Source organism: Chiloscyllium plagiosum, chromosome 17, assembly GCF_004010195.1.
Source record: "Chiloscyllium plagiosum isolate BGI_BamShark_2017 chromosome 17, ASM401019v2, whole genome shotgun sequence".
Classification (NCBI taxonomy): domain Eukaryota; kingdom Metazoa; phylum Chordata; class Chondrichthyes; order Orectolobiformes; family Hemiscylliidae; genus Chiloscyllium; species Chiloscyllium plagiosum.
Genome location: NC_057726.1, coordinates 45,698,023 through 45,714,269, shown reverse-complemented (window position 1 = coordinate 45,714,269; position 16,247 = coordinate 45,698,023). Strand labels below are relative to the sequence as shown.

Below are 16,247 nucleotides of genomic sequence, written 5' to 3'. Positions count from 1 at the left end.
TTTAAGACAGATGTCAGAGGCAGGTTCTTTACGCAGAGAGTGGTAAGGGTGTGGAATGTCCTACCTGCTAATGTGGTCAACTCAGCCACATTAGGGAGATTTGAACAATCCTTAGATAATCACATGGTTGATTTTGTAGGGGGATGAACTGAGAATAGTTCACAGGTCGACGCAACATCAAGGGCCTGTTCTGCACTCTATTGTTCTATGTTCTAAATGTTAAGAACAACAGAAATAGAAGGGCAAGTCTAACCAGTTGGTGAGAAAGGCCTCTGAGCACTTCTGCCATTTTGTCTTGACTTTCTGGATAACCTTTTGCAAGGGTACGCATTCCTTATCTCTTGCTTGCTGCTCATCTGTGATATGACCGCCTCTGTAATCATGCTATCCATGTAGTTCTCTGCCTCACCTATTTCTAGTTACTGATAGACCTTTGAAACTGAGAGCTCAATCTTTTGTAGCCAGTAAGCATTCCTCAACATTGACTTGTCCAGATCATGAGAAGTGTCTTCCACTCCCCACATGCCACAGTTTCATTTTGTTTGGCCAAGCTGACCTGACATGCTTTAAACTTTACAAATCACGTTATTTACTTCAACTTACCTTAATATTACTCCTACACTATTAACCATAACCTGGAGACTAGCAAGATGTAGAAAATCTTTGCCCTTTCAAATCGGCTCCCTCTCTTCTACTTAAATTCTTATTTTCCCTGTGTTAGTTTAGAAATTTATATTTTTTCAAAATTACAGGTGTTGGAACATAGTCCCTAATGTCAGTTGCTTTACAGCCAAGTAATTATGACTTTTGTGTGATATCGCTCCTCGATTTTTTTTTTCCCCAAGCTTAACCCAGGTTAGATGTTGCCCTGCAGGTCGAACTGTTTTAGTACATGGGAGGTACAGAACTATACAACTATGTTGTCTTAGGTTAGAAATTGGTATTTAGGACTAAAGTTAAAAATATCTCCTCCCAAAAGGTTGTGATTCTGAGGAAATTGTAGAAAGGTGAAGTTGAAAGTAGAGATTAGTAGTCATAGTTTTATTGAATGGCAGAGCATATTCAGGGCTGAATGGCTGCTCCTTCTATTTCTTTAATTGTTTTATCCTATTACCTATTTTTGACAGTCTATCTCCTAGATAGGCTAATAATTTTCCTTCAGTTGAGAACTTGAATTGGCATGCAAAAATTCTATAACAAAGCTTTAAAGTATATTTTCACTTCCTCCCATTCCACTTCCCTAAAGACACTATTCAGTTCTGCCAGTTAGTACTTCTTTGCTGGATGTCCTGACGATGCCATCTTTCACACCAGTAATTTTGATATATCTTGTCTTTTTCGTTCAAAACATAACCCCCTTACAATATGGTCAACACAGTCCTTCTGATTTCCCATACACCGCTCTCCTTCCTTCCCTTGCTTGACAAAGCCACAATGAGACTCCTTGTCCTCGCTTTCCTGTCTACCAACACTGAATGGACCATCCTCTGCTTTTTCCACTGCATCTAATGCAATGTCAGTGTTCAGTACATCTTTATTTCCCCTCTGCTTTCAGCATTCCAGTGAACCATTCTTCACACAACATCCTGGTCTAGTCTTCCATCAGGGCCAATACCCCTACTTCCTTATTCACTGCATCTCTATGTAGAAGTGATATAACACAGGCCCTGTTAACTTCTTCATTCCCACAGTCTGGGATCCCATTTTATAATTTCAAAGATCACAGCAACTTAATTATACTTCTTTTGATTAAATATACAGCTTTCATGTATGACCTTCTCTACACTGGGGACCCCAAACAGATTGAGCAATCACTTTGCTGAACACCTCCATTCAATCTGCAAGAGTGATCCCAAGTTTCTGGCTGTCTCTTATTTTAAGTCTCTGTTTTACTCTGTCCCTTTTGTTGGACTCCTATGCTGTTCTAATGAATCTGGATGAATGCTGGAGGGTCAGTGCATCATCTTTCAACTAGGCACTTTGTAAACATCTAGACTTGATATTAAGTTCCACAGTTTCTATTTGCAGTTACTGCTCCTGCTACTTCCGGTGAACATCTTTCCTCTGCTCTGCTTTCTTGGATTTTGTGCTGCTTAAAACCAGTTACATCTGGAACATTTGAATTCTAGCCAATGGTCACAGACTTGAAACATTGTTCTTGTTCTCTCAAAAATTGCAACCTGATCTGTTCAATATGTCTAGTATTTTTTTGTTTATATTTTAGATTTCAAGCATCAGGTTTACCTTTCATAAAGCACTGCTAATACTTTGTCCTGGGTATGGACTCTATTTGTTTTACAATATTGCTGTTTTCAAACTTGGTACATGGAAAATTTGGGAGAGAAAAGCTAAACCATGTTCAGTAAAGTTCTGTAAATTGCAAGGCTGTTTTTGCTTTAGGTGGGTGGCTCACTGGCTCCTCCGATTAAAGACTTGGAGAGGTGGCTGCAGGAAAATCCCGATTTTGGAATTGCTCCTGAATGGGCAAGTGTAGTAAAGCAGTCGGTAAGTAATGCAATAAAATTTTGAAAGGTTTCATGTTGAAGTTTGATGTTGTAATTTGTACTCTGTTTTGAAATAGTAAAAGTGTAAGCTTAGGCCACTAGAATTAACTGCTATCTTTCAATAACTCAACCTGGCAGTTTGACTGTGAGAATCTAATCATCTCATTAGCAATTTAATGTTCAAAGCTATTCAAGTACAATCATAAATCCACTATATTGGATTATCAATTTGTTGAGATTCATTTAATTGTGGATCACAACTACTTGAAATCATAATTTTCAATTATATTACTCCATCTCGTAACCGGAATGGAGAGTACTCGACTCATGATAAAATTCTTGGTTGTGTAGATGAGCAGAGAGATCTCTGTGTCCAGGTACATAGATCCTTGAAAGTTGCCACCCAGGTTGATAGGGTTGCTAAGAAGGCATACAGTTTGTTAGCTTTTATTAATAGAAGGATTGAGTTTCGGAACCATGAGATCATGCAGCAGCTGTACAAAACTCTGGTGCGGCCACTTTTGGAATATTGCGCACAGTTCTGGTCACCATGTGAGAGGACGTGGAAGCTTTGGAAAGTGTTCAGAGGAGATTTACTAAGATTTTGCCTGGTATGGAGGGAAGGTCTGACGAGGAACGGCTGAGTGACTTGAGGCTGTTCTCGTTAGAGAGAAGAGGGTTGAGAGGTGACTTAATTGAGACATATAAGATAGTCAGAGCATTAGATAGGTTGGACAGTGAGATCCTTTTTCCTCTGATGGCGATGGCTAGCACAAGGGGACATAGCTTTAAATTGAGAGGTGGTAGATAAAGAACATATGTCAGTGGTAGTTTCTTTACTCAGCGCAGTAGGGTCATGGAATGCACTGCCTGCAACAGTAGACTTGTCAACTTTAAGGGTACTTAAGTGGTCATTGGATAGGCACATGAATGAGAATGGAATAGTGTACATTAGAGGGGCTTCAGATTGGTTCCACAGGTCGGTGCAACATCAAGGGCCGAAGCGCCTGTACTACGCTGTAATGTTCTATGTTCTAACTTTGTAATAGGAAACTAAAGTGCTGTTTAGTTCATCAATTTATATAGTTCATCAATTTAGTCCGTACTTTAGATGCCAGAGATGAATTGTGATTTCTCATAATTAGGTAATCTGCTCTGTGAAATTTAAACATAATTAAAACATTGACTAGAAATTTCAGAGCAGTCTGAAAACATTCACAACAATCTTCAGGCAGTATAGCTGAGTGAATGATCCATCTTGACTGCCTCCAGAGTTCTCCAATATTACAGATGCCAATTGGGTTCGTTCCCTGTAATTTAAAAAAAAAACTGGCAGGTGGCACTGGATGCTGCAAAGGCTGTGCACTTTGAAAACATTTCAGCAATGTTGCTGAAGACATGTGCTCTAGAACTTGCCATGCCCCTAACCAAGCTGTTCCAAGACAGCTGACAAAACTGACATCTCCCCAACAATGTGGAAAATCGCCCAGGTGTGTTCTGTTCACAAAAAGCATACCCATCCCGACCAATTACGGTCCCATTAATTTACTCTTGGCCATCAGTAAAGTGATGGAGGGGGTCATCAACAGTGCTAACAAGAAGCTCTTGTTTAGCAATAACCTGTTCATGACATCCAGTTTGGGTACTAGCAGGGTCACTCAGTTCTGACCTCGTTACAGCCTTGGTTGAAATTTAAACGTAACAGCTAAACTTGAGTGGTAAGGTGAGACTGACTGTCCTTGACATGAAGGCTACATTTGACAGTGTGTGGCATCAAGACACCCTAGCAAAACTGGAGTCATTGGTAATCAGGGAAAAACTCTTTGCATCATGAATGTTAGAAAGGAAGATGATTGTGGTTGTTGGAGGCTTGTCATCTCAGCTCTTTGCAGGAATTCCTCAGGATAATGACTGTTGCCCTTCTGGTGTCTATGTGGAGTTTGCAAATTCTCCCCAAATCTGTGTGGATTTCCTCCTGGTGCTCCAGTTGCCTCCCAAAGTCCAAAGATGTGCAGGTTACATAGATTGTGCCCACTGTTGGGCATGTGCAGGCTAGGTAGGCTAGCCATAGGAAATGCAGGTTTGCAGGGATACGGTGGTGTGGGTCTGTGTGGGATGCCTTTCAGAGGGTCAATGTGGACTCCATGGGCAAATGGCCTGCTTCCACACTAAGGATTCTGTTCAAACTTGACACCATCCACGACAATGCGGCCCTTTTGATCACCATCACTTCAACAAATCCCCACACCCTCCACCCATGACCCTCAGTAACAGCAGTGTGTACCATTGCTAAGGTGCACTGCAGAAATTCACCAAGATTTCTTCCACCTTCCAAATTCAATGTATTAATGTCTCAATGGATAAGGGTAGCCGATACATGGGAACATCACCACCTGTAAGTCCTTCTCCAAACTGTTTGCCATCCAGGCTTGGAAATATATTGCAGTTTGTTCAGTGTTACTGGGTCAAAATCTGGGAATTGCCACCTGAATAGCATTGTGGGTCTACATAGAGCACATGGATTGTAGCAATTCAAGAATGCAGCTCACCACTACATGATAAAGGGCAGTATGACAAATGCCTGCTCAGCCAGTAACACTGATGTCATATGAATTAATTAGAAAAAATATATAAACAGGAAAAGGTCGGAAGTTATCTCATACCAAAAGAATAGTCAGGAAGGAGTAGTTTTGTTTCATGACCATCTGTTAAAATGCACTCGTTGCAATACATAGGAAATACATGTGGGGTACTGGAACTGATTATTTCGTTGAATGGGTTTCTGACATTGAGTTGGTTTACATACCTTTAAATTATAGAGGAAAAATATGTAGTCGTGTTATAGAGCTGAATCATAGAATTTTACAACACAGGAGAAAACCACTTGCTGCATTGTGCCACTGCTTTGAATGAGCATTTGTGCTTTGACCCACTCCTCCTGTTGTCGTTTAACCCTGTAAAGTACCTCACTCTTAGATACCTGTTCAACTCTTTTATCTTTAATTATTTACGGAGTTGTTTTCAACCCGGTCCTGACAATTGGATGAGGGAATGAGTGTGAAAACTAAATTATTGTTCTGAAAAATTCTGGTAATGCACTCTTAAGTTGGGAAGAAAGTGAGTAAATGCTGGAAAGGAAAATGGATTCTTAAAATTGGTAGAAGCCTCATGCAAGCAGTATGGTGCACCCAAAAGATCAGGGTAATTTTAATTATGGGTACTGAGTTGGATCAAATCATGCGTAATGTTCAAAATATTATGAAGTTTATGAGTCAGTTAGAAAGGATAAAGTTAATAAATAAATTGATTGGAAACTAGATTTGGTCTGGGGCATCTAATTAAGCAATGATGCAAAGGGATACATATGTAGCATCATGCATGAACAGTTGGCTTTTTTTTGCTTTTCTCAAAGGATGAGGTAGCCGAATTATAGAATAAACACACTTTCCCAGTTCTTTTTGGATGGCATTGAATAGTTTAAGTGGTGAGGAATTGATTAAATTAAAGACAGAAGTTAATGAGAGCTATAAGAATAATTAAAGAACGTGTTGAAATGCGAAGAGTGAGGATAAGGAAGAAATTTGTGAAGTAACGATAAGCATTTTTTGTTTACAGATTGTCTGGATTCCTGCAATAGAGATCAGCACTTAGCAGAATCTATTCAATTTTTATATCATTTTAAATGTCTCAATTAGGTTACCCTTTAAATCCTTAACATTTGTTGGATTAAACTCCACACTAACCTCTGCTCAACCTTTTTCTTCAAACCTTGTTGGTGTACTCTCTCTTTTTTTCTCCCCTTCCTTCTGGGTGCTTATCTAGCTTCCACTTTTGAATACATCTAACAACCTCAACTGGGAGCAGCAAGTTCTATATTCTTACCAATGTTTTCATATGCAAAGTTCCATTATTATTTGATTTATGCTGTAAGTAAAGTATAACAGTGATGTGCATTACATTTCTAATACTTACTCTGTGTTTTTACATTGATTTTAGGAGGTGTATTGATGTTTTTTTTACAAAGATTTTTGAGGGAGGTTAATGTCTCAAAGTTTTGCTTGGTTAGGGTTGACTATGGTTATGTGTACCTGTTGATTATCTGCAACATTTGATCAATTGGCGCACTCTAGATGCTAGTTAATAAAAGTTTGTTGTATAAGTTTCTCCTGAATTCCCTACTGGATTTAATGTCCTTGGGTTTTGGACTTCACCCACAAGTGCAAGCATTTTCTATCCATCTATCCTATCAAACGAATCATAATTTTAAAGACTTCTTTCGGGTCACCTCTCAGCCAGGCGCCTTGGCCTGCTCAGTCTTCAATAAATATATCCTTCAAGTTTTTATATCATTCTTGAGAACTTTTTTTTGCATCTTATTCAGTGCATAAGTTTTTATCATACAGAGACCAAAAATGTGTGCAACACTCTGGCTTAACTAACATTCAATTGTGTTTAATATAATTTTGCTGCACTTCACAAGAAATGAATCCCAGTGATTTGATTTTCTAATCGCCCAATTAATCTGTTTCACTTCTATTAGGGATTTGTGCATCTGTGCTTTTTCTTCTTTACCTCCCTTTAGATTTGTTACTTAAGCAATGCATGATCTCCTTATGTCTTTATCAAAGTGCAGCACCTTATACTTATGTATGTTTGAAATTAATCTTTCCAATTACATTAATTAAATATCCACACTGCCCATTTTGTCAGGAAATAGATTCACTTGTTAGAAACATAGATATGAAGAATTTTTTTTCCATAACAGCAATACTCATTTGCGGATAGAAAATTAAAAGTATTTCAAATTATTAACAGGTTGGAAGGACTGTTTCTGGTGGTTATGATGAGGGGTGTAGATAGAACTTCCAATGCAAGGAATTTAGAGCTGACGTCCGGAAACATTCTTGATATAACATAGAAGACCTTCCATTTCATATTCTGGATTGGTGGTTGAAGCAAAAACTTGACATTCAAGATTTAATTAGCATGGAGGGGAAATGAAAATATTTGAAAGCGTATGGGAACAGGATGGGTAAACACAATTAGAACAATAATTTTGTGGATGGTAAAAATGAATTAGGTGGGTTGAGTCAAAAAGCCTGTTTGCTGACCACATTTGACCTATTTATTTGTATTTGGAAAATGAGCAGTATGCAAAGAAGCATGCTACTAGACCTAAGCTGCTTAAGGTAAAATACAGTTCGTCTATTCAGCAGGACTCTCCTAGTTTTGATTCCAGTTCTGTGCTGAATTTAGTCATCTGGTTTAAGCTCAGTGCTTAGTTAGGGAAAAGTGATCCCATTTCTGAAATAAGTGGGGTTATCCACTTTGATAGGTGGACAGGCATGCAGAATACTTCTTAAATGGGAAGAAGTTGTAAAGTGTAGATGTACAAAGGGACCTGAGTATCCTTGTCAATCAGTCGAAGAACGCTAACATGTAGGTGCAGCAGGTTATTAGGAAAACTATTGAATGTTATCCTTTATTGCAAGAGGATTTGAGTACAAGAGTAGTGAAGCCTTGCTTCACTTGTATAGAAGCTTGATTAAATATGCCGTTTTGATCTCCTTACCTCAGGGAGGATGTTATTGTCATAGAAGGAGGTGCAACAGGTTCACCCAGATTTGTTCCATTAAATGGGATTGTCCCATGAAGAAAGAATGTATATTGTGTCCAAGTATCCTGTAGTGTTTTGAAGAATTAGAGGTGATCTCCTTGAAATCTACCCAGGTTCAGTTCCAGCCTTAGGTGACTGTATGGAGTTTACACGTTCTCCCCATGTCTGTGTGGGTTTTCCTCGGGTGCTCCAGTTTTCTCCCACAGCCCAAAGATGTGCAGGTTAGGTGTATTGGCCATGCTAAATTACTCTGTAGTGTCCAGGAATGTGCAGGCTAAATTTAGCCGTGATGAATGCTAGGTTACGGGAATAGGATGGGGGAAACCGAGTCTGGAATGGATGCTGTTCAGAGGACCAGTGCTAGCTCGAACGGCTTCTTTTTGCACTGTAGGGATTCTATGATAATAGAGAAGATGCAGGTAAGCTATTTTTTCTGGTTGGGGAGTCTAAAGCCAGTGGGGCACAATTTCAACATAAATGCGATACCATTTAGGGCTAAAATCAGGTTTTTTTTTAAACTCAGAGGGTGGTAACTCGTTGAAAACCTGTGGACTGTTGTGTGTGTTTAAAGTAGAGATTGCTAGATTTTGGTGTGTTAAGGGTGTTATGAGTTATAGGGACAGTGTGGGTAAGAGGCATTGAACTGTTTGATCAGCAATAATATTAAATGGCAGAACATGTTCAATGGGTTAAGTGGTCCACTCCTGTTCCTAAGATCGCTAATGATAACTCTTGCAAGAAAACATCATAGTCTATGACATTTCTTGTGGTTGTAATGTGTGACACTCATTTGATATGCTTACAAATGAAGAATGGTGATATGCTCAGATTCCTGAGGAGGTTTGATACCTGTAAACCAATGTCTTAGTGGTTTCAGGTGAGCAGGGAAGAAAATAGATCAAAATAGGAAGAAGGTGATCTAACGTTGCCATTTTGGCTTGTTGTAGTGTATAAATATGGCAAGTATTTAATATAGACTATGTTTCTTTCCTAGGGGTATTTACCGGAAAATATGTTTGACCGCATCCTCACAGGACCTGTTGTGCGAGAAGAGGTTAGTCGAAGGGGTAGACGTCCAAAAAGTGAGCTCACCAAAGCTGCTGCTGCAGCTATGACTGTTAACCCCTTAGTCGCCAATGGCCTTCTTGCTGGGATGGACTTAAACAGCCTCCAAAGTTTGCAACAGAATCTCCAGAATTTACAGTCTTTACAATTGACAGCTGGATTGATGGGATTCCCTGCAGGCCTTCCATCTACAGGTGGAGAGACAAAATCCCTGACTTCCATGTTTCCTATGATGCATTCGAATATGGCAGGGTTACCTAATATATTTGGTCTGGGAGATTTACTAACTAAATCCTCAGAGACTGGTCCCAAGGACAGAAAGGGAAGTAGCACTATAGATTCCTTCAAGCTAACAGATGGATCAAATGAAAGGACAGAGAAACAAAATGTCGATGTTTGTAATGAAATCTCAGTGTCAAGTTCTGCTGCGTCTTCTCCTAGGAAGGTTACACCAACCACAAGTGCTTCTGCCTCAGTAACATCCAGCGGTCCTCTGGCTATTAATCCACTGTTATTGTCCAGTATGCTTTATCCGGGCATTCTACTCTCTCCAGGCCTTAACATACCTATTGCAGGATTCCCTCAGACTAATATCTTTGATGTACAGACTAATAGAAATACAGATGTAACCAAGCCCAAACCTACAAAGGAAACAGTAGAACATCAAGAGGGAACAGAACAGAATTCTTCACATGAAAATAGTGGAGATGATGCATCTGAGAAAGCAACATCATTGTCTACTAGTGAAGATACAACTCAACCAGATGATTCAGATTCCAGTGAAGAAGACTGAACTTGAAATAATATATTTAATCTAACACTGGAACAGCTTCATTGATTAGTATAAATGGTTCTTTTCTGTAAATAGTCCAGTGATGATTCAGAAAAAAGTACTCATCTGTGATTAACTGAGAGGATTTCAGTATCTATTTATAGGTACAAAGTATTTAATGGTACCTTGCATGTAAAGTTGTTTTGGGAGGCTAAACAGAATCCATGTGTGCTCTCAGTTGTAACGAATACTGAAGCATCACAGTGCTAGTTGTTAATTTTTTTTTAGGGAATTAATTTTAATAAAATAAATATGCACCATGAGAGCCGTATATTTAATATATTTGGTGTGAACTAGGGAAAATGAGGATACCTTTATGCATATCGTATTAACTTTCTGTATATAAATCCACAAACTCCTTGACGCTCATTTCAGTACTCAGATCAAACTGCAGGAGACACAGCAATAACCCTGGCAGCTAATGAATGTCATTAAAACTGTAGAATATACATCTTGATAATGCAACATGGCAACAGTCAAAATGGAAGTTTGCATTTTATTGCTAAAGTGTTGTGATGCACTGTCAGTTTTAAAATTCAGGTACACTTCTGAGTTATTTGGAAGATTTTTTTTTCCCAATTGGCCGTAAAACTGGCTATTTATTTATTACCTCAGCAGTGCTAGTTTAGAAGTTTTACAGAAGTAGTTGTATAATATTTGCTTTGTATGCAGTTTGCAAGATGTCTCATTTATCACATTATGTAGCTGGTTGTAGTGAGTGCTTTCACTTTGCATGTGTTCTTTCTCTGCAAATTATTAAAAGGGGGCAAGGTGCCATGGGAAGTCACATTGATACGTGCAGTATATTTTGCCTGGTTATTCATTTCATGGGAATGATTAGTTGTTGTCCCAACATAGGCAACAGAAATAGGAATTCTGTCCGGAAAGGGTTCTTTGATCCCAATTTACATTACCTTGCTTCTTCGGGAGTATTTAAGGAGTGGTTTAGTAAATTGAATATACAGTGCATTCCTGCCAAAAAACACTATAGGAATCATTGTGTTGATCAAATAAAAGTATACAAATAGAAGAGGAAGTGATGCATTTTATTATACAGTTTTCAGTGTTTATTATCACTGCAGAGCAGTGTATTAGTTCGCTGCATTGAAAAATAAAATTGTTTCCACTGCAGTGAAATATTGTTTGGCGCACATTATCATCTTTCCATAGGAACCATGCCAACCTCTACTTGGAAAGGGCTGTGGGTACAGTGCTGATCCAATTTAAACCTGGATCCCCAGCAACTATTGCCTACCAGCGTCATATTAATCAATACTGAACTACAGTTTTACATTGGGCATTCAGTACTGAATTTGAAAACTAAATAAATGTCTTCTGATATAAGAAGCTCACCAGGATGATAGAACTAACAAAGCAGAGCACTATTGACTGTGTGCATTGCAGAATTATTATACTTGTGACTTGTTTGTATAATTCTGTTTGTTACACTAACATATTGTATTTGCGCAGTAGTTTTAATTTCGTACACAATAATCCTCTCTGCTGTCAGTAATAGACTGGAAAAAAATCATCGTCAAAAGCTGGTGTGAAATTATTGCAAAGCAGTGTTAAAATGCACATGTACCCATATGCTAGAAGCAAAGGCAATTAATGCCATTTGCAGTATTGAGATTTTGTTGATTTCACAGTTAGAAATGTATTTAGAGGCAACAGTTTACAAAGAGAGGTTTAATATGCAGTCATTTTTAAAGCTGTTGTATCCCACTTTTTTGCTTGCTTTCATAGACCAATTCCATATTAAAAACAGGTACAGTCCCCAGTTTTGCTGTATGGTGTATAGGTGTGTAATTGAATACTTTTTATTAGATGTAAGAGGAGCACACATTACAGCACAGAAGCAAATTGATTTTTAGCTTGCTCTTCCAGAATGCTTAACCAGCCTAGAGTATGATTTTTAATATGCACAGAACTTCGTGGATAAATCTGTTGAATTTCTCTGAAAATGTGTCCGGGTTTGGTTGTACTCTAAGTATTTCATCTAGAAATTTGGGCTTTGTTACGCCCTCAACGGAATTTCATTACTCTAGATAGGGCAATTTAAAAAATAATTCACAAAAACATGCGTATGATCCACTGCATTTTTGATTCGACAAATGGAAGAATCTTTGAAAACAGTGCAACTTTTAATTGTAGTACTGATTTTAATATTCAAGTTAACACTGACTGGTACCTTTGAAGACTGGTGTATGTGCAGGATAGTATTTAGATTTTCAAATATAGTTTGTACATGCCACCTAAAAGGATACCACAGCTTTAAAAAGTATGCAAACTAAGTGAATACTTTAAAATATTTTTACAGTAATTTTGTAGTGCTAAACACAGGCAGCATTAAACTAAATTATACAGTGCTGGTTTCTTTATATACCGAATTGCTCCTTCTGTCTGAAATGAAGCATTACTGTATATAAACATATATTTCCCTGATGTCTAGTAATAAACTATTTTTGTCATTATTCTCTTACAATGGTGAGATCTGACAGACCACAGTTTTCAAACATCTATGTAAAATGTCACATTGTCTCCGTTTGCCTCCAGGTTAGATTTAATAACTGTTTCCCTTATTTTTACTGACTCTCAATAATTGTGTTCAGGTGGTGTTACATTGGTCCTGCTTTTTTAATATTTAAAAAATGCCCACAAAATTAAAGCTGCAGGAGACAACAATGTGTAACAATCAGTGGCTGATGCGATGCACCAATGTAGCATTAGTCAACATGAACAAACACACAAAAGAATTACACTAATACGTGCTGCCATTAGCAGGATCACTGATGAGTTGGTAAATTGAATATGTGTATTTGTAGTTATTGTAAGTCAAACTTTGGTAGCTGCTCTGACCATGTATTTAATTATGTTGCTGGAGGCTTGATGATTGTGTGTTTTTATTTTGGACAATTGCAGTACTTGCAGGTTGTATTCTGTGTAGTCTGAATTGGCTTTCTGTAGTACAATGAGTCTTAAAAAGTCATTTGTAATTTATTGAATTACTTTCTATGAAGTTCTATAGAGCAAATGGAAGTTTAATTATTTTTATTAAACCTATTCTTTGACTACCCATGATGTATGTTTGTGTACACTCATTCTAAATTGTGTAATGTGCAAAATTTCAGTTGAATTTTCTACAACTTTTTGATTGCTATGGAAATTTGATATGGGTTCAGCTGTGATAAACCCTGTGGTAGTCAAACTGGGGATAAAGATTTAAATGCAAAGTACGATGATTTGTATGTCAGTAACAATGCTGTAATTTAGAGTATTGCTTAGAATTTTATACAATGGAATTAAAACCTGAGATTTATTTTTCTACCCCATATATACCATGGGTAATCAGGTAATTGTATTGCAAACTATCTTAGGGTTGCCTTTATAATTTTGTACCCTATTTTAACACTTTTCTCTATTTCCAAACCCTGGTACAATAATTTCCCAAGGTGATCAAAACCACTGGTCACATTCCTAGAGTAGGAAAATGAACATATCTAACATCATACCATCTGTTTTTGGTTAGTGGAGTTATCTAAACATAATGTTTTGCTATTACTGTAATGTTTCAATGCTTAAGGTGCAAGATCTAACGTGAAATACCTTTTTCCTTATTCGTTGTTTCTATTGTATAATCAGTCAAATATTTTTGGTAATAGATTTACAACATTTTCCATTTTACTCCTTTAGCCCATCCTTGAAAGAGGACTCATCTTCAATAATGCGTTCCTTTATTTCATCATGTTAGCATTGTTACAATCTCCCCCGATGTGGGGGAAAAAAAACAAATTAGTATCAATTTGTGGATTCATCCAGTGGATATTGATGAAAATGATTTGGAAGAGAGTTGTGTCAAGTCAGTTAAGTTCAGTTGTATTCTGTGAGACTGGTATTTGTTCCCTTTGACACCTCAATATCCACTTCTCAGTTAAGTCATGATGTTCTTAGATCAATCCCTGCTCTGGTCACAAAATTATTTAACAATTATACCTCAACTGGAGTATCATCCTCAGAGATATGTTCAAAAATTAGTGTAGGATTAGTAAGCCCAGAGAAAGCAAGATTGGTTTCAAAATAAGTTTTAAAGACTTGTATGTGAATACACACAGCATTGATAACGAGAAGAGTGAATAATCAGCACCGATAGAAACCGCTATCGGTATGACCTGAGAAGCATTACAGAGGTAAAAGCAAATTACAGCACATTTTGGAAATCTGAAATAAAAACAGAAGATACTAGAAAAACCCATGTCTGGCAGAATCTCGGTGGGGGGAGAAACAGTTAGCATTTCAAGTCAAACGTGACTCCTTGGACGATCAGTTATGGCATTAGAAACATAATTGAAAGGTGACCAAAGCTGGAACCTGAATGTTGAAGGTTATTTAATATTCAAATAATAAACTAGGAAATGTTGGTAGGGTTGCTCTGTTAATTAAATAATGTGTTTTTTCGTTATTGAGAGATGAACTGAATTTGAAAAATTAAGATGTAGAATCAGTTTGGGAGGAGATCAATTATAAAGCTAAATTGTGGGCCATGTTTCTGTTTGGGTGCGAGCCTGCTCAGGTTCTGCATTGACTGATTGCCATGCTGACATCTTGACTAGTGCTAGAAGCCACTGCATCACACAGACCTTGGAGATTTTGCTCAGCAGAAACAAGAATACAGGGAAGATAGCTTATAGGCCATAGTTACACATGAGCAGTAGTTACACTAAGAAATTACAGAGGCAGAAAGCAGGGAATGAGAGAAAGCTCAATAGTAATATTTTTTAAAAAGCTTCTAAATTTATTTGGATAGGAAAAGCATGGCAGAAATGGTCCTGGAAAGAGAAAGTGAATGAGTCCAGGAAAATTGAGATTTTGAGCATTTAATTTGTCTGTCTACTCAGTAGAAGTCTTCCAAAGGAATCTGAAAATCAAGAGATGGTGGGAGGGATGAACTTGCAACCCATCGCTAAAGCCAAGGGAAAAGTGCTAGAAATATTCTTGGACCTAAAGTAGCATCCCCAAGATCATATGGTCTGCATTCTAAGGCATAGGTGCATTGGTTATAATTTTCCAACATTCTTTAGATTCAGAAAGGGTCCCAGCAGATTGCAAAGTAGCAAATGTAATGTTTTTCAAAAATAAATTTGGGAGTGCGTTGTTCAATTAGAAACCACTAAAGATAGAATTGGAATGAGGAAATAAATAGTTCCTCCAAAAGCAGTTTTAAAAGCAAACTATAAAAAGGTTTTCTCAAGTGTCTTAAGATTAAAAGTGCTAAAATGTCCAGTTGATAATGCTTTCAAAGCACAAATTAAGTAACTTATGAAGAAGTGAAAGCCTTGTCCTTAGAAAAATTAAGGAGGATAGCTAAGCAATTTGAAGTAGAGTTCTGTCCGAAAGTCAGGAAACACAAATTACAAAATGGTGGTGGAACATCTAGAAGTAGAAACTCAAGATATTGAAAGATAAGTTAAAACTGGACTAGAAGAGAATTGGAACTAGAATTCTAAAAATGGAAAGGAGAGGGAAAAAACCTAATTAATCACAAAAAGAAGCTGGAAACCCCTCCCTGTCTCAACTTCAAAGTTAGAGTACAGTGAAAAAGCAATCTTGGAACAATCCATTTTCACCAAGCTCCAGATCTAGAAATTTTGCCATTGTAGCAGAGTATGAGTCCACATCAACTGCCTCAATTAAAATATAACATATTAAGGACTCTAAGATGCAATTGTCTTTACCTTGCTGCCTGTAATAGTTAACCTCCCTACTTTTTAAACACTTTATAACCTGGGTTTGTATATGTATTTCATGTGTTTATTATTATTTTGGGGATAGTAGGTAATAAAGTCCTTCTTTCACTTAATTAAACCTTGTAATTTTGTTGCTTTTTGATCTGGCAAACCTTTAATTAAAATGTGATAGCTGCATACTAAAAAAAATTAAATTATTTACTGTGATCAACTGAGGGAGTGTTGAAAAAGGGGTAATCAGTAGATGTGGTGTATTTGGGTTTCCAAAAGACATTTGATAAGCTGCATAAACAAATCAGTTGTATGCTTAGAATTGTACTCTTATTAAATGGCCCCTTTAAATAACCCTTTTGATATGTTCATACGTACATCAAAGGTTACTGCACAATATAAGAGCACATGGTTTAAAGGGAAACGTAAATAGTTGGTTAGCTAACAAGAAGTAGGGAATAGGGATAAATGGATCTTTTTCAAGTCGGTAAGCT

The 16,247-nt window shown here is 37.4% G+C and overlaps 1 protein-coding gene across 1 annotated transcript in view; it reads right to left on the bottom strand.

Moving 5' to 3' along the window:
- rbl2 (retinoblastoma-like 2 (p130)) overlaps window positions 1–16,247 on the bottom strand; it is a 67,250-nt gene that overhangs the window by 37,816 nt on the left and 13,187 nt on the right. Inside the window, exon 4 of the mRNA XM_043707528.1 lies at window positions 11,959–11,964. Within this exon, the coding sequence (XP_043563463.1) occupies window positions 11,959–11,964 (6 nt within the window). The remainder of the gene's footprint in view (window positions 1–11,958; window positions 11,965–16,247) is intronic.